The sequence below is a fragment of the Micropterus dolomieu genome, linkage group LG14 (assembly GCF_021292245.1).
Source record: "Micropterus dolomieu isolate WLL.071019.BEF.003 ecotype Adirondacks linkage group LG14, ASM2129224v1, whole genome shotgun sequence".
NCBI classification, from domain to species: domain Eukaryota; kingdom Metazoa; phylum Chordata; class Actinopteri; order Centrarchiformes; family Centrarchidae; genus Micropterus; species Micropterus dolomieu.
Window position 1 is genome coordinate 2,328,793 of NC_060163.1, and position 24,205 is coordinate 2,352,997.

Here is a 24,205-nt window from a genome sequence, read left to right on the forward strand (position 1 = left end):
TGTCAAGCCACTCTTGAACAAGACACAGTGTCAGAAGCGTCTCGCCTGGGCTAAAGACAAAAAGGACTGGACTGCTGCTGAGAGGTCCAAAGTTATGTTCTCTGATGAAAGTAAATTTTGCATTTCCTTTGGAAATCAAGGTCCCAGAGTCTGGAGGAAGAGAGGAGAGGCACAGAATCCACGTTGCTTGAAGTCCAGTGTAAAGTTTCCACAGTCAGTGATGGTTTGGGGTGCCATGTCATCTGCTGGTGTTGGTCCACTGTGTTTTCTGAGGTCCAAGGTCAACGCAGCCGTCTACCAGGAAGTTTTAGAGCACTTCATGCTTCCTGCTGCTGACCAACTTTATGGAGATGCAGATTTCATTTCCCAACAGGACTTGGCACCTGCACACAGTGCCAAAGCTACCAGTACCTGGTTTAAGGACCGCGGTATCCCTGTTCTTAATTGGCCAGCAAACTCGCCTGACCTTAACCCTATAGAAAATCTATGGGGTATTGTGAAGAGGAAGATGCGATACGCCAGACCCAACAATGCAGAAGAGCTGAAGGCCACTATCAGAGCAACCTGGGCTCTCATAACACCTGAGCAGTGCCACAGACTGATCGACTCCATGCCACGCCGCATTGCTGCAGTTATTCAGGCAAAAGGAGCCCCAACTAAGTATTGAGTGCTGTACATGCTCATACTTTTCATGTTCATACTTTTCAGTTGGCCAACATTTCTAAAAATACTTTTTTTGTATTGGTCTTAATATTCAAATTTTCTGAGACACTGAATTTGGGATTTTCATTAGTTGTCAGTTTTAATCATCACAATTAAATTAAATAAACATTTGAAATATATCAGTCTGTGTATAATGAATGAATATAATATCCAAGTTTCACTTTTTGAATGGAATTGCTGAAATAAATCAACTTTTTGATGATATTCTAATTATATGACCAGCACCTGTATGTATGTAGAACATGTATGTAAAAAAACATAACGGTAAGGTCTTTATACACCACTGAAAACATAATATATTGCATTTCTGTCAATAGATCCTCCTAAATATTACACACTGAACCTTTAAAACAGGCATTCTCCCAGAGAATAAGCTGTAGGTAAAAAAAAAACCGCACAACAGCGATGTGTAGCAAAAGCATCCTAGATTGCACAGTGCTGTTTAATGATGTATAAAGTAACGTGTATGTGTTTTTATTATTTAGCGGTATGACCAAGAACTGTTTAAGCTGGGGTTACCCTGTCTCAGTGCTGTGGCTGGAGCTCTTCCTCCAGACTACATGGAGTCCAACTACATGGCCATGATGGAGAAACAGTCGTCCATGGACTCAGAAGGAAACTTCACTCCACAGCCTGCAGACACTGCCAAGTATACACATTTGTATTTATTCTATGTTAAAGGAGTTTTTTTATTCCCCAAGAAGTGTCAGTCTTTTTCCTTAAAGATGAAAAGACAGGAAATGTCCCCCACCCCCCCAAAAAAAGTTCCAATAATTTACATTTCTTAAAATAAATTCAAAAGATAGATGAAAAAGACTGCAGGTGATCCAACATATTTGAAATGTTTTTCTTCTTCTCTTCTGTCTTTATCAGTGTGACTGTCCCAGAGAAACTGGACTATTTTATAACCAGATATGCAGAGCACAACCATGAGAAGTGGTGTATAGAAAAGGTAAGAAAGCGACAAGTCACATATGAAATTGGTTGTAGTTATATTATGTAGGAATTTTTAAATGTCTCTTATGTGTCTCTTACAGTTTTCTAATGGCTGGTCATATGGAGATCAGATGTGTGAAATCTCTAAAAGCCACCCTTTACTGAAGCCATACAAAGGCCTCTCTGAGAAGGTAGGCTGCATGCATCTGTCCAAGTCTGGTTTCATGTTGTCATTGTTTTGCAAAAATGTTTTAATTTGCCAGATAGGTCGGTAGCTGTGTTACAGCACAGTATTACCAAATGTGAGCTAGATCTGGCCAAGAGGTTGTTACTCTGGCGGCGCTGCTCTGTAGCGACCCGGGCGAGTGCTGTCGTTGTTTTTAAGTAAAAAGTTTGTCTTAGTGTTTTGTTTTAACTAGCGTCTTAAGTGTTTTGTGCTTGTGACTATATGTGGGATTTGACAACTGCTACGGAGAATTTCTGAATCATGATAGTAGTTGGTAGCCCCAAACAATGGCACCGGGCCTCCATATTATACTCCTGGTCCTGATTTTTATCAGCGAACACTTAATTTCCTTTCCTGCAACAACCGTGCAGTGGGAACATGAACTAAGTCGTGTCTACTCCAGAGAAACTTTGTTGTCCCTCCGACCACTTCAGTCCACACCACCGGATAACCTGCCAGCAGCCATCCGAGCAACACACACCGGCACACGGCCTAAAAGCAAGCAAGGAAGACAGGGAGGTGTCAGGGAACATCTCCGCCGGCGAACCAACAAACCACTCAATAGTCCTCAGCAATGTGCGATCGCTGACAAGATGGATGAGCTTCGTACCCACCAAAGGAGCTGTTTCGAGTATCGGGAATCTAACATTATGGTGTTCACCGAGACGTGGCTTCACCAAGGAGTCCCGGACTCCCTGCTCAACTTGGGTGGCTACTCGCTGGTGCGAGCCGATGCGTCCGGAAAAAGGAATAGAGGAGGAATCTGCATGTACGTGAGTGACAAATGGTGCAAACAATACACAGTGAGAGACACTACAGTATATGCAGCCCTGATGTCGAACTGCTTTGCGTATCTATGACTTCACTACTTGCCAAGGAAGTTTGGCAATATTATTATAGCCGCAGTTTATGTTCCACAAAGCGCCAACGCAGGCAGAGCCGCCACGCGCAAATAAACAATTGCTCTGCCAGGTTTTCAACAATATGTAAAATGTAACGAGAAATAACAGAATCTTAGATAAATGTTATGGAAATATAAAGGGGGCATATTCAGTCAAGCCAACCCCCCCAAATCAGACCATAATACATTACATTTGATACCTCTTACAAATCTGTATTCAAGTCAAGTAAATCTGAACATAAAACTGTTTGTGTGGTCTGATGATGCAACTGAAACACTAAAGGGGCGCTTAATGTGTACAGATTGGTCGGTTTTCCATTCATTAGAGCTTGATGAGGCTACTAGTGTTACAGTGTGATGTGGGGACAGAGCGGACCCAAATGCAACTCTGGGGAAGAACAGGCTTTATTAAAGGGGATACGGGGTTGAGGGAGTGGAGGTGAGGGAGAGGCGGATGCCGGGAAAACATGGGCACGGGAAACCGAGGAGACTGAGACAAGGGAGCCGGGGGCACTGGGGACCAAGGAAGCAAGGAAGCACGGGGAGGAGCCGGGAGGACGCCGTGGAAGAGGTCCGAGGGGAGAGGGCAGCGTGGCGAGCCCAGCTGACGGAGCGGAGGACAGAGGTGAGTGGACCTGGAGGGGAAACAGACAGGGTCGGACACAGCGGAGACAAAGCACAGGGAAACAGAAATGATGCAGAATACGTGAGAGCTTGAATGGTGAAGTGGCACCGGGTAAGGAGCAACGACGATCAAGCAGCGATGGAGTAGAGATAGGTTGATATGCAGGCAGGGATGAGGCTGATTGCTGGCAGGTGTGGCGGGCAGAGGAGGTGGCTGACGAGATGCAGGTGCGGGTCGTTGGCTGGGCTCAGGAGTGGAGGGAGAGAGAGAGAGAGAGAGCACACGCAGGGGAGACACAGGGAGGCAGGCAGAGTACAGGAAACAAACAGGGGAAAACAGAATCATAAGCAAAAAAAAGGAGAAATAAACAGGACTCACCGTCAGCTGGGCTGCCACCACAACAACTAGTACTATAACAGACTACATAGGATTTTGTGTTGACAATGTGGTGGCCAAGAAAGACATTGTAGTCTACCCCAACAACAAGTCCTATATTACAAAAGAAATCAAAGACTGTATAAATAGGAAAAAGCCTTTAGAAGCAAAGACAGAGCGGGACTTTCAGTGGTCCAAAAAGAACTTAAACAACTCCTTACTAATGCGAGGGAAAAACACAGGCAAACGATGGAACAAAACTTCCAAACATCAAATACCAAAAACTTGGGACACAATGAGTGACTAATATGAACCCTGCAAAACAACAAATCATCACACAGGACGACCAACATAAATCAAATGTGCTGAATGACTTTAACCTGCGATTCGATTCTCAAAATTTCTCTCAGGAGTGTGACAGTGTTCTACAGTCCCTGCCAGCTACTGACACTGCCTGTTATCTGGAAGTGGACCCATTTAGCATCCAACGACTCTTCAGCAAAGTGCGCACGGGCAAGACCACAGGCCCCAATGGCCTCCCAGCCTGCTCAAAAGCTGTGCAGAAGAACTAACAATGGCATGGTGCCCTATTTTTCAACAGTCGTTGAATACTCACACAATTCCACTGCCAGAAAAACCTGGCGCCTCAGAGAATAATGACTTTCGTCCCATAGCTCTAACCTCGATTGTAATGAAATGTTTTGAAAAATTTGTTGCGTCTATGCTTATGAAGGATGTTGAGTCAAAGTTAGACGTGTACCAGTTCGCCTATAAGCAAGAACGCAGCACTGATGACGCAATCCTTTGCATCTCGCACTTTATTTCTAAGCACCTTGAAAACTTAGAAGCTTATGCTAAAATCTTGTTTGTTGATTTTAGTTCAGCCTTTAATACAGTGCAAACACATGTGCTTTTAGAGAAGCTTAAAGACATGAATGTTAGTAGTATCTTAATTAAATGGTTTTATTCTTTTTTAACTGACAGGGCACAGCAAGTGAAGGTCAATGGGATGCTATCCGAGACCAAATACTGTAACACAGGAGTTCCACAGGGTTGTTTTGTATCACCAATACTCTTCACACTGTACACCAATGACTGTAGGAATGTACATTCTAACATCTATATAATGAAATTTGCTGATGATACCGCGATCCTAAGCCTTTTGTACAAGGATACGGACTCCTCTGTGTACCAAGACGAAATAGACACATTTGTTAAATGGCGTGACACCAACCATCTAATTTTAAACATCCAAAAAACACAGAAGATGGTCTTTGACCCGAGGCAAGTTACCGACCATGAGCCAGTGGTCAGGTGTCCTCATACAAATATTTAGTCTTCTTTGCTGGAATACATATGTTGACAACCTGTGTAACAAATTGCAGCAGAGGCTTTATTTTTTAAGGCGTCTAAGGTTGTATGGTGTGAGCAGTCCAATCATGACGATTTTCTAACATGCAGAGTGTCATCAGATATGGAAATACTGCATGGTTTGGCAACTTAACAGTTAAGTTGAAAAACAACATGCACAAAACAGCCATGAAAATTATAGGGAGGAGAGACTATGAGCCTATACAGAGCCAGTATGACCAGGAAGTTATGAAACAGGCTAGGAAAATTAAATCAGACCCTCAACATCCCCTCTTCCCTGAATACGAAACCCTGCCATCAGGAAGAAGACTCTGTGTACCAAAATGCAAATCCAATCGCCTAAAATTATCATTTGTGCCAGCCTCCGTTAAGCTGCTGAACAATGTCAAGTAGAGCTGTGTGCAATAAATATGTGAGCACTTCTGCACTTTACTTGTGATCCCGGTGCAATAGGGCAACGTGCAATAAACATACTAGCACTTTGTCCTTTTTCTTCTGTGTTTATATTTCCCTCTTGTGAAGTACAACATGTCAATGCTTCTCAGGTTCTTGTTGATGTGTGATGTTTTTTATGAAGCAACATTGCACTGTGCCCAAGCAAAATTTCCCCCTGGGGACAATAAAGTTAACCTAACCTAACTAGGTTCTGTGGGTGCCAGATTAAGCCCACTGTTGACCCAAGAAGTGGTCTAACATGGTTTTAGTTTTATGTAAAGGCAACCTGTGGAGTTCTTTTCCTCTAATAGCACTATGGAGAAGTTGTCTATGGAGAGTGTGTCCCCGTTTTGTTTGTCTCATGCACGTTCACAAGTATGCAGGTGACACCATACATATTCCTTTGCATGTCACCATTTGATGCACCATGCAAGGTTATAGATTTGAGCTAATTTTTATCTGTACTCCCAAGACATGGAATAGAAAGCTACAATCAATAGCACATCAAAAATATGTGCTTGTCAAATAAAACCAAGTCACGTACACTGAGTGGTCAGATGCAGTGAGGTAGAATGGTATGTTACAGTCTTGTATAGAGAATATTCTTGAGCATCTAGTGGAATTTACTGAGCGAGTATACACAGTCACATAATGGAGGAGGGTCCCAACCATTTAATATGGTAAAAACCAGGCATAAATTTGAAAATTATCTAAAATTGTTAAAACTCAGTAAATTGTATTGTGTCCAGTACCCTACAGTGATTATATTAAATGGCTTTTGTTCAGAGCTTTTAGCGTTTATTTGTATAAGGACTCAAGAGGTCTGTTTCACCAGCCTGCCCCCAACATGTAATGCAATAAGACAAATGGGACAGTATCACAGAATGCAGAAATATCTTTGCTACGCCCAGAGAGCCACAGTTTCTGATATTTTTTGGTTTGTTGAAGTTCAAATTTTTATGCAGTATCACGTCAAGATCACCAAGATATTTAAAATCAGTGACTATGTCATTCCTTTCGCCTTTGATGGGAATATCAGTGTTAAGAGATGGTACCATGGTTTTTAGAACAAAACATATATTTGATCTAGATAACTTTTAAACTCAAACATGATTGGTCAAGCCAATCTGTGATCCTTACCAATGCATTTGTTAACTCTGCAGCTACAGTCTCAGCTACGTTTCCATGTGTGTAAACAACAGTATCATCTGTATACATTTGCAGTTCAATATCATGACACTGTTGAGGGAGATCATTAATATATATACTAGGGTGCCACTCAAAAATAAAGTTTCTAATTTTCATCTTCCCACCCCGTAAATGTGTTAATAATGTGACAAAAACTAAGTTGACAAAATTTGAGTGTTGTCTAATAATTTTTACTGGTACCTCAACACTGATTTGATAGGTCACAGTGTCATTAGTGGTTCATGTGTAAAATATTTTTTGTCTACTGTTTGGTTGTAATTTTGCAGGATAAGGAGGCCTATTACTGGCCAGTCAGAGAGTCTCTGAAGACCATGCTGTCGTGGGGCTGGAGCATCGACAGGATCAGAGAGGGTGACCCTGCCAGCCTTCACAACAAGTCCAGGAGAATATCACAGGCCAGCCAGGTAAGGCAGATGGGAGGCAGCTGGCGTAGAGGTAAATAAAGACGGCCTGCAATTGAAAGGTTGCTGTGAGCTCGGGACTGAAAATTGTCTTTAAAAAAAATCTAATCCACACAAGTGCACTTACAAAGTAACTTTACTTGTTGATATTCATATAGAACAAGGGAAACCCACTTTCAAAAGTTTGAATCAACATCCTGTCTTCCACAGCTGTCTTTTGAAGGAGGGCCAGCATTCAGCCCCAGACCCATTGATATGAGCAATGTTACACTGTCTAGAGACATGCAGGTAAGTTATTGTATACGGATAAAACTAAACTATAGCACTAATGGAGGAGTATTAATATCAATATGAAAATGCTAAGAAATTGTGGGTGAAGATGAATTGATATGTGCTGTTTAACAGAGTTTACCATTGTGTCTCTCTAGTCAATGGCAGAGTTGCTTGCAGAGAATTATCATAATATCTGGGCCAGAAAAAAGAAAATGGAGCTTGAAGCCAAAGGTAGATATAACACAACACATTCACACATGTTGTTTTAATAAAACTTTTTTCTTCTCACCACCAACTGTATATTGTTGCCATTATGTGATGAAACAAAGGCAAGGATCAGGATTTTAGCATAAAACACAACAGACATAATAGTCTGAGTTTAAGAGTGGTATTCCACATTTGACTTCTTTCTCAAAACCACGACATAATAATTCAGAACTGTTAATAAATGTGCATTTGAACTAGGATATAAAGCTCATAAACAAAAAGAAATCAGCGAAGCAATGAACACTAATTTCCTCTGAGCTGGTGGAAAAGCCACTAATAGAGGTAAATCATGCTTTGAGTTTCTTGTAGCTTATTCACAGTTTTCACATCACGTCACATTCCAAGGAAAACGCTCCCATGAAGGGCAAGGAAGATGTTATTTTCCGCTGCATACTAACCAATAGGCCTAAGCAAGTGATACACTGTTACTTTGAGTTTGTTAATTTTGTGTTGCCAAAATGCTGGATAGTTGTTGGGCTTTCAGATGCACTCATCGAGGAGGAGACAAGGCTGGGCTGTGTTAGGTGAGGGATTCCCCAGAAGGTAAAAATAAACATACCGCAGTCGAGCAATGGCAGGACCTGACGGTTTTTTAACAGTAGAAATCAGCAGATGCTGTAACGTTATATGGATCGGATATGCCCAACACTGTCTTTGTGTTCATATCTTTCTTTTTCTTAAGTTGAAAGGTGATAAATAAAATCTGACTGCTTTTGCAGCGTCTCTACGGGGGAGTCGCTGTGTGAGCTGCTATGTTGGTCTGGTGTTTTGCCCTCCAGGTCACTGCGCATGTCACGTGACTGAAAACTATGAATTGATCCTTTAAAGAGGTGCTCAAACAAACAAGGGTCCTTTTCGTGTCAGCCTGTTCTCCATCCTGTTGTGTTCCTGTTGTCTCCAGGTGGAGGAAACCATCCTCTGCTGGTCCCCTATGATACACTGACTGCCAAAGAGAAATCCAAAGACAGAGAAAAAGCACAAGACATCCTCAAGTTCCTGCAGATCAATGGTTACACAGTGTCCAGGTATGAACTAGACTAGACTAGACTTTACATACAGACTGGAGGTACTGTAAAGAACATTTGAATTTTGTATGAATTTTATCAATTGAATTCAAATATGAGCTGTGAGATTTGCCTGATGACATAGTACAGTGTGGATCTCTACTGAGCTCTACTACTCTCTAAAGGGACAGTCTGACATTACCGGGAATGTGCTTGTTTGCTAGAATGTCTGACCCACAGTCAATTTTATATCTATGTGTCCAGTACAAAGGTCTGGGATGTGTTTAGCCTAACATAACACAGAGATTGTAATAAGAGGGGAACTGCTAGCCTAGCTAGTGAAATAAATAATGCCCTCCACAATACCAAACAACTAGGACTTTAAATATGTGTGCATTCAATGCACTTTGCTGTCGTTCAAGAAGTAGTGTTGAAACATGCTAATAAACAAGACACCACTGTGAAATAAGACAGCTGTACAATTGTTCAAATTGGAAGCTGTGTGTTTCTTTGTATCTTTGACAGAACTAATCTAGCAGCACCCCCCTACTTCCAGTCTTTGTGCTAAGCTAATCTGAGCACGTCTCAGACCTATCTCGTGTGAATCTGGGTAACATGAAAACATTGTGTATTTCCCAAAAAATGTCAGCTCATTCCTCTCAGAGTGTGTATGTTGTTTTCAGAGGTGTGAAGTCGCAGGAGCTGGACACTCCAGCTATAGAGAAACGATTTGCCTACACCTTCCTCCAGCAGCTCATCACATATGTAGACCAGGCGCACCAACACATGATGGAGTTTGGTGAGACTTCTGTTATTCAGTGAATGATAAAGAAATTATATAATGCAGTGTGCATGCCATGCAAGTACTGTATGTAACTGAATGATTCAGGCTGGTGTAGAGAGGAAGGTGTTACATTACCAAAATAACAACAATGTGCAGAGTGGGCGACTACCTCAAATTCATAAAATAAGCACCATTTATCTCAATGTAAATAAAATGCAGTTGTTTGTAATTCATGTCAATTCGATTTTATATATATATATATATATAACAGAGAAAGAGAGAAGCAGCCAAATGCAATATCAGTACAGAAAATCAAAACAACAGTAAATGGGGTAGTGATACTGACATTAGTAAAGACGAATAATAGTACTAATAATGATAATAATATTAATGATAATAATAATCAGATTAATAATAAGAATTGTAGCAGCGGGTGTCGAGCTGGAAAATGGGGGCAGCAGGAAGCCTGCAACCACAGAATGCTTTAGCAGGAGAGAGGAGAGAGACGAGAAAGCACAATAGTTATAATACCCAGTTTGTTTTTGACATCAATGACTCCCTGAAGTTAGGAGTGTCCTTGTTAGAAAGACAGTGCAGAGATTTTGTACAAGACACACTAGCACCACACAATGTGTCAAACATCCCCTTATTATTTGCTGTGCAAACCTATATACTATGTACTGGCAAATGCTAGCGATGCTACATGCAGCATAGTGAGGGAGACTGTTTACTATTGGAAACACTAGTGTTATATTGATACATGCCCTTTTTTCTCCCTGTTTTATCTTTTGTGAAGCACTTTGTACTTTTGTTTGCAATAAATAAAGTTGTGATTATTATTATTATTATTATTATTATTGTCAAGGCTTCTGTGGTTAAAATACCTGCAGATATCATCTGTTTTTGATGGCTCATGTGAATCTGCCTTAACATGTAGAATAAATTCCTCAATCCCATGGTGTACCCAGATACTAGTCCAGTATGAAAATGGCATTAGATAAGAAAGAAGACACTTTTAGTTGCAAGTGTACTCCCCTTGGTGCAGTTTAAAAACTGAAGAACACAGTGGGTTAGGGGTTACTGACCCTTTTCGGTGGACTCCACAAATTGAACATAATGTTTAATGTCATACATGTTTTAGAGAATGAAAATGGAAAGATCTTGCTCCTAGCTCAACCACCTGAGGAGATGTGCAGATGTCAGATGTCACCATGCAAATTTATCCAGACCTTATTGTCTTTGATTGTGTTCTACCTGTCACTTAGATCTGGGAACAAGACCAAAGGGAGAGAAGATTCCTCATGAACAGCAGATTAAATTCTTTGGAAAGGTCAGAACCCATTATTGTAATTGCTTCATCAGTCAGCTGGGTATTTTGATACGTTTACTTTGACCTTGGAGTGTTTTTAAGTTAAAGTTTGAGAAAAACATTGCCTTCTAAAGATTTAAATATTTAAATATGGGTCTGTATGGTCTAAAGAAAGCAGTGAACTTGACAGTGATACAATAATTATACAGTTATCCAGCAGTAGTCATCAAGCTTCTCTTTGACAGTATAACAAATCATTTCAAAGGGGTTGCTAGAACTGTCATTAATTCTAGTTATTTCTTATAAAGTCATAATTAATGTGACAAACATTTGGTTCACACTGTGAGTGCAGTTTAACACATAAAATCAATTTGGGGTATGATATACAGGTGATGGTGCTGAAAGACAGACACAAGTAATTACACTGTGTACCTATGCCATTAATTCCTCAGGTTGTCTTGCCATTGGTGGATCAGTACTTTAAAAACCACAGGCTGTACTTCCTGTCCACAGCCATCCATCCAATCAGCAGTGGTGGCCACGCCTCCAACAAGGAGAAAGAGATGGTGACAAGGTGAGTGTGGCAAATGACAATAGAGCGATAGAAAGCCAGCAGGTGCAGGGTGTAGCACTCACTCATGTATTATTATCAGTAAGTGAAATACGACCACGACTGTGTGTGGGAGACTGCTATTTCTACACATGTATTACACACACACACACACACACACGTCATTGAGCTGGGTGACGTCTCAGCCTGACATCACTCACTGGCCACTTTATTAGGTACACCTTGCTAGTACAGGGTTGGACCCCTTTTTTCCTTTAGAACTGCTTTCATTCGTCATGGTATACTTTCAACAAGGTGTTGGAAACATTCCTCAGAGACTTTGGTCCATATTGACATGAGAGCGTCACCAGCTGCAGATTGGTCGGCTGCACATCCATGATGAGAATCTCCTGTTCCACCACATCCCAAAGGTGCTCTATTAGATTGAGATCAGGTGACTGTGGAGGCCACTGGAGTTCAGTGAACTCACTGTCATGTTCAAGAAACCAGTTTGAGATGATTTAATCTGAACCTTTGATACAAGGCGGGATGGATCCATGCTTTCATGTTGTCCACTCCAAATTCTGACCCTACCATCTGAATGTCGCAGCTGAAATTTAAACTCATCAGACCAGGCAGCATTTTTCCAGTCTTCTGTTTTCCAGTTTTGGTGAGCCTTTGTGAATTGTAGTCTCAGTTTCCTGTTCTTAGCTGACAGGAGTGGCACCCGGAGTGGTGTTCTGCTGCTGGAGGCCATCTGCTTCAAGGTTCGACGTGTTGTGCGTTCAGAGATGGTGTTCTGCAGATGCCTTTCTGTCATCTCAAACCAGTCTGCCCATTCTCCTCTGACCTCTGACATCAACAAGGCATTTTCATCCACACAACTGCCGCTCACTGGATATTTTCTCTTTTTCGGACCATTCTCTGTAAACCCTAGAGATGGTTGTGCGTAAAAATCCCAGTTTCTGAAATACTCTGACCAGCCCGTCTGGCACCATGACACATTCAAAGTCACTTAAATCCCCATTCTGATGCTGGGTTTGAACTTCAGCAAGTTGTCTTGACCACGTCAACATGCCTAAATGCATTGAGTTGTTGCCATGTGATTGGCTAACAAGCAATGAACAGGTGTACCTAATAAAGTGGCCAGTGACTGTGTATCCCTCCTGCTCTTCTTTGTCTTTCTCTGAGTCTCTCTAATTTGATTGTCTCACACCTTTCTTTTATCTCTTTCTCTACTTCCCTCTCTTCCTCCTCCTCTCTCATTTCATTGAATCTTTTCAGTCTTTTCTGCAAACTGGGAGTTCTTGTCAGACATAGGATATCCTTATTTGGTAAGGACGTTCATGCCTAATGCTTCCACTTCTGCTCCTCCTGCGCTGTTGTTCTGAGTGAGTTTAAGTGCAGTATGAATGGTTTCATACTCTGCTGAAGATGTTGACATATTTAAACAGGATGATCTTGATGTCTGTTAGGGGGAAATGAGGGGAACCGACTGTGATCAGTATACTTACATTAACAGTGGATCACATGGGGATCATGTGATTGCAGTCATATGATCCATGATTACTTGGTTGCTCATGCAAGTTGCAAACTCACAGATAATTATTACCAACTCTGCAGTTGCTCTCATCTTTACTGACCTTAATATCGTCTTTCAGCTCATTGGTTTGGTTTTACTGCCCTTAACTTTACTGTTCTTGTTCAGTCTAACTGCCCTCATCTCATCGGTGTTGTTGCAAAGGGGAAATCTTTAAAACTCTACCTGCCCAGCAGAAAGGGACACAGTTAGCGATTGGCTGGTGAACATAAGCCCTTTTTCCACTGTTTAGTACCAATCATTTATTATTTGTCCCAAATGCGCAATTTGTGTTGCATATAGGCATATAAATAAAACACAAAAATAAAGGAAAATATAACATAAACATAAACATACAATATAATACAGAAACAGAAACGCACACACACACAACAGTGAACCTATACAAAGGATTCCTTACACCTCGTCCTAGCTAAAAACAAAGGACACATGGCAAGGACAAGGACACTTCAGCATGTCCTCAGAATGTGTCGAGATGTGGGGAGGAGGAGCTGGGAATGCTAGCATATTAGCCATTTCACCCTAAAAGTTGATGAAGGGTCGTGTTTTACAATGTCTGCTACCCCAAGTGGCCCCAAAAATCAGTAATGCAGGTGAAATTCACTACATTGTAGTGCACTGACTAAACTGGTAGGGCGGAGCATTGCTTAAAATCTTTCAATACTAGTGGTACCATACCCAAGTTTCAAGACAAAAAATGCATTGATTTTAAATGTAGAAGTACCACAGGGTGTGTTACTCACCAAAATGCGTGTATCCTTGAGGACTATGTTGAATACATTTCCCTCATAAAACATTTGCGATGCCAATTTTTCTTAAAAATTTTAATATGCATTGTTTATATCCATTTTTACATGGTGGCAGTCTTCTTTCCTGTCTTTTTCTGTTGGCACATTGATGTGTTTCTTGCGTGACGTGTTACCACCACCTGTACATCAGTGGAATAGTGTGAAACCATCGGCGGGGATGTGTATCGCATCACAACAAAACATGAATCTACATGGGCAGACATTGCTCCATAGTCCTACTAGTGGTCAAAAGCTCCACATGGTACCTTTAAAGGTTAACATCTGGGAATGAATATAAGTCAACACCATGTTTTTGTGTGAGGAAGACTGAGGACTGAGTGAAGGTCTAACCTTACTGTACATATCTGAGACACATTATCGAATAAGTTATCCTATAGATTGATTGCATGTGTTGATAGACAAATATGTGCTACAGTATGTGATCAGTAACATGTTTGTGTGGGACAGAGACACACTTAGAGGATGAACATTAGAAAGCTCAAGAGCATCCTTAAATAGTGTTTGCATGGGTGGGTGTGTGCGTGCATGCATGCATGATATTGTGGGTGTGTGTATACTCATCCTCTGCTCAGCAGGGGTGGGGGTGTGTGTGGTGTGTATTGCAACTTGTACCAAAGCACCGTGTCTTATTCCTCAAAGTAAAAATATGTTCCACCTCTGCAGACTAAAACCTGACTCAAGTGGACACATTTGGGCAAAGATGTTTATTATTGGTATTTATTTGGCTGTCTGGATGTTTGCTTTCCAGTACTATTTAAAATAAAATGAGTATCCCCACTTATGATTTTAACTTTAGGTTTTATTTTTAAAGGAACATGTTTTTTCTTTGAATATGATGCTCTGCTGTGTCATTTTCTAAAGCACATACATGATGGATGTTATTCTTCAGATTTGTTTCCCCTGTTGTTTTAGTGTGCTGTTGTGCTTGTCTCTTCACATCCCTGACGGATAGAAACCACAAACCCTACCTACTATGTAGAGAGGGGTTTCTGTTTATTATGTGACCCTGTCTACTTCCCAGGTAACAATGCCACATCTATAGTCAACTGTCTGCAGATACTGGGACAAAGCCTGGATGCCAGGTAAGAAATGACACGAACTGTGATGTGTGTGTGCCTCATTATACCAGGGAAGGTAAAGCTGTTGCATGTTGTCCCATAGTGTTAAAGATGACTACTGACTATCCTTTTCAGTTCAATTTTATTTTTACAGCGCTAATTCACAACAACAGATATCTCATTGTCCTTTTCATATAGAGCAGGCCTAGCATGACTGTTTTTGATATTATTTACAGAGACCCACCAATTCTCACCATAAACGAGCACAACAGGCCTTTTTCCTTTTAAGAGGCAGAAACCTTGAGCTGAACCATGATATATGAATCATAATAATAATAATAACTATAGGAGTAGTAATAATAATTGTAGCAAAGGCTGTCGAGCAGGAACAGGGTAGCAGCAGGTAACTTGAAACCACAAATCTAGACTCTACAGCTCCAGAGCCAGAAACACCTGCAGAAAGTGATAGGAGGAGAGAGGAGAGGGACGAGAAAGCACAAGACTACGGGAAAGGGAATGGTGAGGAGGAGAGAGGATCTCAGTGCATCATGGAAAGTCTCTCAGCAATCTAGGCCTATAGCAGCATAACCAAGGGATGGGTCAGGACCTCAGGACACACCTGAGCCAGCCCTAACTACAAGCTTTATCAAAGAGGAAAGTCTTAAGCCCTCCTGAACCCAAACTGAACCTGGTTCTACAGGAGAGGAGCTTGATAGCTGAACGCTCTGGCTCCCATTCTACTTTTGGAGACTCTAGGAACCACAAGTAGCCCAGCATTCTGGGAGCGCAGTGCTCTGGTGGGGTAGTAAGGTACAATGAGCTCTTTAAGATAAGATGGTGCCCGACGAGCAGCCTGATAATAAAGTATTGCAGTAATACAACCTAGAAGTCTAGGAGAACAAATGCATGGACTACTTTTTCCGCATGTAATTTAAGACAGGATGGTTCTGATTTTCCCAATATTACATACGTGAAAAAAGGTGGTCCTTGAAGTTTGTTTAATTTGAGAGTTAAAGGACATGTCTTGATCAAAGATAACTCTGAGATTCCTTACAGTGGTGCTGAAGGCCAGTGCGATGCTATCCAGAGTGACGAATGCATCTCGGAGGTGCTTGGGCCGTAGTACAATAACATTAGAAAATTACAGGTCTTCCAGGTTTTACATCCTGAAGGCATACTTGAAATTTTGATAACTGATTAGTTTCATCTAGCTTGATCAATAGATATAATTGAGTATCATCTGCATAACAATGAAAGTTTATAGATTGTTTCATGACAATATTGCCTAAAGGAAGCATATATAAGGTGAACAGGATATGTCCCAGCACAGATTCTTGTCAAACTCCGTGGCTGACTTTGGCGTGCATTTACAGAGAAGAGCAACTGGAAGAACAGCAACAAGACACAAGGTAGTTATACTGGATCAGCAAGGTCTTTCCCAGGCAGACGTTTCAAGGCAGACAGGGATGTACTGTCCCAGTTCTTTTGAAGAAGCACAAAGAAACAGGCAACGCTACAGACCGTAGAAGCAGTAGTTGGCCAAAGAAACTTGTTGAAAGGAATCAGACTAGAATTGGATTTATATATCAACCATTAAAAGGCCTTGTTTAGGGATTGAAGAGATAAAAACAAGTCATTTAAGAAAAAAAGTTGATATTTCAGTGTGGCTTGGAAGTCAGACATGCATTGCACATGAACATTGCATGTTGAGCCCATGTAGACATTCTGGATTGAACTTTAGGCTCAGTCTTCAAAAGCATTTTACCCTGATATTTCACCTGTGATTTAATGTTTGGCTGTTCATTTGTTTTGCTTTATTATCCAAGAGTTTGTCATTTGTTTGCATTCTTTTGAGTAGCAGTGATTACAATAGTAGTAGAATGTGTATTTTTTCTTGTACTGTCTATTAAAATCTACTTGTTTGGAAGAAATATCTCTTAAAAAGATAATGTAAAACCTAACTCACACTATATATCAGGACAGTGATGAAGACTTGTCTGGAGTCAGTAAAGGCAGCACTGCGGTCGTACTTCGATAGTGCGGCAGAAGATCTGGAGAAGACACAGGAGAATCTGAAGCTCGGTCAGTTCACCCACAGCAGAGAGCAGCCTCGAGGTGTCACTCAGATCATCAACTACACTACGTTCGCCCTGCTGCCCGTCCTCTCCTCTCTGTTTGAACACATCGGACAGAACATGTTTGGAGAAGACCTTGTATGTGCGTACTGACATGTAGTGTTCATATTATGTTTGAATCAGGAGAATAATATTAGATTTTCAAAATAAAATGGATTCTCGTTTCATTTGGATGCAAAACTTAATAATTGGTCATTTACAGGAAAAAAAGGAAATTAGTTTTTCCATTAAAAGAAAGGACAGATCTCTTTGAAATGTAATCTGCAAAAGTTCTTTTTTGTTTGCCACTCTTCTCCAGTTGATGATGTCCAGGTTTCCTGCTACAGAATTCTCAACAGTCTCTACTTTTTGGGAACCAACAAAAGCATCTATGTAGAGAGGTACAGTATGCCCTACAGGACACATGTCTTTAAAGTACAGGATCATGATTTCTTCCACATCTGTAAAATCGAATACAACTTAAAATCAACATTGTTTACTCTGATTTTCTCACTGATGTCCACACGCCAGGATGGTATGTCCATTAGTGTCATGGTTGTATGGGAGACTGGCAACAGGGGAAGGACCCATATGCAGTAGAGGCAGCAGGATGACATCAGGGATTTGTTGATGAAATTAGCTTAGGCTCAGGTCAAGGTTAAGGTGGCAGAAACACAATGCAAGACTTACTGTAGTAATGGTGATTCACAATGGCAAACTCACTGCAGATCAAGTAGACAGAAATGGAAATACACAAAACAAAAGCAAATTAAGAAAACGTCAATTTGACAACACTTCTGCAGCATTTAGAAAACATGCTGCATATACAGATAATGACATGACCAAGAGTTTCATGAAAATCTGAAAGTAGCAGTAGTAGTTGTATATTTGGTTGTGTTTTCTGTATTTGCAGCGCATTTGTGTATTTGGTTGTGCTGTGTATGTTTGCAGTGCGTTTATTTTATTTTTTTGGGTTGTGTATGTTTGCAGTGTGTTTGTGTATTTGGTTGGGTTGTGTGTGTTTGCAGTGTGTTTGTGTATTTGGTTGGGTTGTGTATGTTTGCAGTGTGTTTGTGTATTTGGTTGGGTTGTGTGTGTTTGCAGTGTGTTTGTGTATTTGGTTGGGTTGTGTATGTTTGCAGTGTGTTTGTGTATTTGGTTGGGTTGTGTGTGTTTGCAGTGTGTTTGTGTATTTGGTTGGGTTGTGTATGTTTGCAGTGCGTTTATTTTATTTTTTGGGTTGTGTATGTTTGCAGTGTGTTTGTGTATTTGGTTGGGTTGTGTGTGTTTGCAGTGTGTTTGTGTATTTGGTTGGGTTGTGTGTGTTTGCAGTGTGTTTGTGTATTTGGTTGGGTTGTGTGTGTTTGCAGTGTGTTTGTGTATTTGGTTGGGTTGTGTGTGTTTGCAGTGTGTTTGTGTATTTGGTTGGGTTGTGTGTGTTTGCAGTGTGTTTGTGTATTTGGTTGTGTTGTATGTATTTGCATTGTGTTCTCTAAATGCTTCACATTTTGTACAATTGTTGAAGATATTTTCTTAATTTGAAACACTACTTTAATAATCCAAGGTGGGATAAAAATAAGGGCAGTACTCAATAAATACTCAAATACATTGCTCCTCTCATCTAAGAGGCTTCTTCAGTTCTGACTGAAGGAAGTCCCAGCTATTTCACATCTGTGGGCTCGTTGTCAAAGTGATGGATACCGCTGGGTGCAGTCTTTCAGGTGGACCAGCATCTGTTGAAACAAACACAACATCCCTGTGTTTTTAAACCCATGAACATGCAAGACTGCACACCCAAACACAAGCCATCAGGTTTATGCTGTCCGGTGAGGAATGCACAGACCTGTATACTGGGCACTGTATATTTAGACAAAAGAAGAAATATTACTTGTTAATTTTGACACTGATTAATTGATTATTCTCTTCTATCCCTCCTCTTGTCTTGTCTCCTCTCCAGACAGCGTCCAGCATTAGGAAAGTGTTTAGCTGCCTTCTCAGCAGCCTTCCCTGTTGCTTTCCTAGAGCCTCACATCAACAAGTTCAACAGCTTCTCCATCTACAACAGCAAAGGAGCTAAAGACAGAGCGGGTACTGATGAATTTGTATTTTTATTTCAGTGTTTAGCTGCTCTGTTTGCTTGCATTTTTCATTCATGAGGAGGTGGTACTGTGGTAACAATAATGTCTTTACTCTGTATGCAACTCAGCACTCTGTACGTTACTCTGAGACTCAGATTACAGAGTAATACAGTATATAGAGTGCTAAGGTTACAGGACTACCTGTTTCTTTTAGCTTTGACAGTCTAGTCTAGGGGTATTCAATTAGAATTTAAAGATGTCCAGTTAGAGAAAATTTCCCGAAGCAAAGGTCCAGAACATCATAACACTAACTTGTGTTATCATTCAGTGGCTAGGATTGGAGATCTATGAGATATTTTGGTTTTGAACTGCCCATGGGAGGAATGTACAAGAATCTGTACATTCTTGATTAAAAGCCATGTGAAATCTATTTTCTCTTTCGCCTCCTCAGTTTGTGTGTTTCCAAAACGTCTTGTGTATCTCACTCGCGGACTCGACTCGAATGCACAGATTTGATTGGCTGAGCAGCATCACATAAGACGAGTGGAGCACATGCGATTGGTTTGTGAGTTTCCTGGGCGGCTAAACCAGTACAGTAAAGGCTTGAAAAGCCACGCAGGTTAAAAAAATAAATGCTCCGTCACGAGGTAGTAAGTCTCAATAATAGATCAGCTCTAGGTTGGCGGCCCGGATCCAGACTGCTGTCTGCCTATTAGTGACCTCTGGTCTAGTCATTTGCCATCACCTGAACTGGACCCATGAAAGAAAGACAGCTAACACTAGTTAACCCTCCTTTCTTTCTAATGAAGGAGCACTGAGTTTGTAGAAGTTACTAATGTTGACATAACATGAACCAAAAGTAACAGTAGACTAACTGCAGTGTTAACTGTGGTAAGTGCTAACTTAATAGCATTAATACATGTAATTATTAAGTAATGCATTCATGTCTGTATTTATCCTTTCTCCACCTCTCAGCTCTAGGTCTTCCAGGGCAGGTTGGTGAGGTTTGTCCGCTGATCCCAAACTTAGAAAAGGCTCTAGAGGAGATCATGGAGTTGGCAGAGTCTGGCATGAGATACACTCAGATGCCCCATGTCATGGAGGTGGGATATACAATTAACTGACAAAGTTCAAAGTTTCTTCTTATCCCAAAAGTATTAGCTAGGTATTAGAAATATCTTCCATTGACCCTTAACCAAACCTCTGAACTAGAGATGTTCCTTCAGCGCTGCTCAGCTGGCTGCCCACTGTTACTAAATAGTAAATACTAAATGGGTCAAAATGCATTTATATCCCCATTGGGATAACTCATCATAGTTTAACCTGAAGTATGTATTTTTCCTTTTTCTGTAGGTGGTGTTGCCAATGTTGTGCAGCTACATGTCTCACTGGTGGGAACACGGACCAGAGAGCAACCCAGAAAAAGCTGACAGCTGCTGCACCTCTGTGACCTCTGAACACATGAACACTCTGCTGGGAAACATTCTCAAGATAATCTACAATAACCTGGGAATAGATGAAGGGGCCTGGATGAAAAGACTAGCTGGTAAACATGACAATACACTGTGTTTGTGTGTGTGTGTGTGTGTGTGTGTGTGTGCGTGTGCGCGCAGTGGTCCTCTGTGCTGAGGACCCTTTTCAGGAGCGGGGCCCTACCATTAAAAACATAGAAGTGAAAAAAGCAAGGATTCCAGTTGATATGCATCAATAATAATATATAAATAATAAATCCTAACACTTCATCCTGCCCGGGGATCTCCATCCACGGTGTGAGGCCTGCCTCGCAAGCTGGCCGAGCACTCACCCCCCACATGAGCTGTCCATACTGCGCTCTCCACCCCCCGAAGGAGTAGCCGTGGCGAGTGGACAACTTTGCCTGGCAGGATGAGGAGGTGTGGCAGCCCACCCACTCGTTGGATGAATCCCTGGACTTCCTGCTTCCTTCCATCCCTGTGCTGCTTTTCCAGGGGACCGCGGAGTTTCAATCTCCGCCACCATCATTCGGCAGTCTCCTTAAGGACCTCCCGCCCATCATCCAGTTCTGCTGCACACAAGCAACTGCACTACCCGCCAGCTCAGCCAGTCAGCCATCAGTGGCGGGGGCTGCCGGGACGGCTCCCTACACCATCCCGCCACATGCACTGCCGCAACAGCCAGCCCCCCAGCCTGCTTTCCCGGCCCGGCGACACAGCCACAAGGCTTCCCGTGTGGCCTGGTCCTGGGCCAACCCTCTGGAGCACGAATGAAAGACTGGCAAATGCCAGTAACGCTTTTGGGGAAATGTGTGCCCTGTCTGCAAGTTCAAGCACTTTGTACGTTTGTTTTGAAATAAAACAAAAACAAAGCCCTAAAGAGCATGTCCCTCAGCCTGCAACTGTCTCTACGGAGTCAATCGACGCTTTCTCACATATTTATCCCTGACGGCGTGGAAATGAGCCGACGTGCACGGCAACCCCGTCTAGTGCAGACGGCCCGCACACTCACGCTTCCCTGAGAGCCTCATCCCCTTACCAAGCTGTGTGTAACAGCGTTCAAGCGCCTCCATCTCCCCCTTAGAAGCGCAGCCCACCTAAGGAGAGAGAGATGACCTTGGCACTGGGCCCATAAGTACAATGACATCATCTCGTACGGACATCACACACGCAACGCTGACCCGCCCAGATATAGAGCAGGTTTGGTGAGGCAGAGGTGGATCTCTTTGCCGTGTGAAAGAACGCTCAGTGCCCCCTGTGGTCACTGAGTTCTCAGGACGCTCCCACACTGGGGGTGGACACTTGTTTGCTCACCCGCAGGTGAAGCGTTTCCTGAAGGGCATGCGCAGGCACAGGCCTGTCTAGTCCCGCAGCTCCACAATCGGACCTGGCCCTGATTTTATGCACTCTATCCAAGGCCCCCTTCCAGCCCCTGGAGTCCACGGAGCTGAAGTTTCTCTGCGCCAAAACTGCACTGCTTTTGGCACGACATCTGCCAAGAGAGTCAGCAATCTGGCTGCCCTCTCTGTGGCTCCCTCATGTCTCAGAATCCCCAAATTCCACAGCTGCAGGGCTCCCTTCTCCGTCCCCAGCTGTGTTAGGCATGGTGAAAATGTGATATTCTACTATGCCGTGCCGTTGAGCATGTGTGGTGCACCATTGCACACTGCGTAATGTCGGGCAGGGACTGTTTTATTATGCTCTGGGCAGGTGTGTCTGTGCCTATACGAAATAGAACGATAGTTAATACCTGTTAAGTCCTTGTTCTTTGCTTCATTATTGAACCCCATCTCTGTCCTTGCTTCAAAGTCTTCTCTCAGCCAATCATCAGCAAGGCCAAAGCCCAGCTACTCAAGACCCACTTCCTGCCTCTGATGGAGAAACTCAAAAAAGTAAGTCTTGTCATTGTATTATGTATTACAGATTGTTATCTAGCTAATTAGAATATAGGTGGACTCAAATAATACATACGTACTCATACAGTATATACATGTGTACAGGCACGTGCACAGACATTTTGGTGGGCAGGGGCTCAAATGAAAAAAAGGGCATTTTTTAAAACAAGACAAATGTATTAACTCAACAACATTTTTACTTTTCTACAAAATAATGAGTTCACACAGAGACCACGGTCTTCTTTAGTATTCACTAGGTTTATCACAGGAGCAGGCGACAGCAAAGCAAACTATGCCACAGTGTGCAGGTTTTCTATGCTACTGGTTTCAGGTATATATTTATGACGTAGTTCATTAATAATTTGTTTATTTTTCACGAGGCAATAAATCGTTTCAATTATTTAGGTGTTATTGGAATACATAACACTTCACATAAATCTTCACACTAAACTGTGGCATTGGGTTGCAGGAATAATTAAAATAAATGTTATTTAAATACTTTTTGTTTCACAAGCAAGATGCCAAATGAGTAAAGATAACCTTCAGCTTCACACAGCCAAGCAACAGAATACTGAATTGCCTGAATACATTAATGTATTGATCAAATACTTTATTATTGTTATTGCTATTATATTACATTCACCATGCGCACACACACACACACACACACACACACACACACACATACAATTACTGATAGTGACATGGACTTACTGTCACATCTGTAGATTTATTCTATATTAACCAAAACAAGCTAATCTGCACATTTAAAAAGCACATTTCAGAGGAAAATAGCCAACTCTTGATGTAAATCATTAACTGGGGAAGTTTTGTGGTGATATGCTTTAGTTATTTTCTTTATCCCGTTCACCCGCAGTGACTTGTCACGTGTGCAAATTGGCGTATTTTAATTTGTTAACGCCTAATTCGCATATCAATGTGGCGATTGTGATGACGTTATTAGACACAAATGTTACTGTGTTCACCTGTAGTGTCTCCATCAGTACATTAGGTTGTATGGTCATGAGATATTGCCTTAGCTAAACTTCAGCTAACTTATTACATTAGCTCAGCTCACGAGTCATGCGTTAGTAAGACATGAGCCTATATTGTCTTTTGTCTTTTGTTTAATTACCTGTAAACTGGAGGCACTGGTAGTTTAGTCTTTTGTTCATCACCACTCACCTCCACACAAGCCAAGAAAAACAGTGCTGGGAGAGAAGCTGGAGGGGCTGCATACAGAGAATCGGAACTCCAAAGTCTCATCTTCCAACCTGATAGCCTATTTAGATTTAAAAAGGGCAGGTGCTGAAGCCCCTTTTGATGTCTACATACAGTGGGTACGGAAAGTATTCAGACCCCTTTAAATTTTTCACTCTTTGTTTCATTGCAGCCATTTTCCAAAAATCAAAAAAGTTCATTTTATTTCTCAGTAATGTACACTCAGCACCCCATCTTGACAGAAAAAAACAGAAATGTAGAAATTTTCGCAAATTTATTAAAAAAGAAAAACTGAAATATCACATGGTCATAAGTATTCAGACCCTTTGCCGTGACACTCATATTTAACTCTGTCTAACTGTCTATTTCTTCTGATCATCCTTGAGATGGTTCTACACCTTCATTTGAGTCCAGCTGTGTTTGATTATACTGATTGGACTTGATTAGGAAAGCCACACACCTGTCTATATAAGACCTTACAGCTCACAGTGCATGTCAGAGCAAATGAGAATCATGAGGTCAAAGGAACTGCCTGAAGAGCTCAGAGACAGAATTGTGGCAAGGCACAG

The 24,205-nt window shown here is 41.7% G+C and overlaps 1 protein-coding gene across 1 annotated transcript in view; it reads left to right on the forward strand.

Moving 5' to 3' along the window:
• ryr2a (ryanodine receptor 2a (cardiac)) overlaps window positions 1-24,205 on the forward strand; it is a 195,588-nt gene that overhangs the window by 117,448 nt on the left and 53,935 nt on the right. The window contains exons 56-73 of the mRNA XM_046068849.1: window positions 1,209-1,372; window positions 1,597-1,675; window positions 1,761-1,850; window positions 7,068-7,205; window positions 7,413-7,490; window positions 7,631-7,706; window positions 8,644-8,767; window positions 9,430-9,564; window positions 10,809-10,860; window positions 11,292-11,413; window positions 12,674-12,723; window positions 14,820-14,880; window positions 16,835-17,073; window positions 17,290-17,371; window positions 18,928-19,058; window positions 20,024-20,151; window positions 20,402-20,594; window positions 22,330-22,412. Coding sequence (XP_045924805.1) covers window positions 1,209-1,372; window positions 1,597-1,675; window positions 1,761-1,850; window positions 7,068-7,205; window positions 7,413-7,490; window positions 7,631-7,706; window positions 8,644-8,767; window positions 9,430-9,564; window positions 10,809-10,860; window positions 11,292-11,413; window positions 12,674-12,723; window positions 14,820-14,880; window positions 16,835-17,073; window positions 17,290-17,371; window positions 18,928-19,058; window positions 20,024-20,151; window positions 20,402-20,594; window positions 22,330-22,412 — 2,025 coding nt within the window. The remainder of the gene's footprint in view (window positions 1-1,208; window positions 1,373-1,596; window positions 1,676-1,760; window positions 1,851-7,067; window positions 7,206-7,412; window positions 7,491-7,630; window positions 7,707-8,643; window positions 8,768-9,429; window positions 9,565-10,808; window positions 10,861-11,291; window positions 11,414-12,673; window positions 12,724-14,819; window positions 14,881-16,834; window positions 17,074-17,289; window positions 17,372-18,927; window positions 19,059-20,023; window positions 20,152-20,401; window positions 20,595-22,329; window positions 22,413-24,205) is intronic.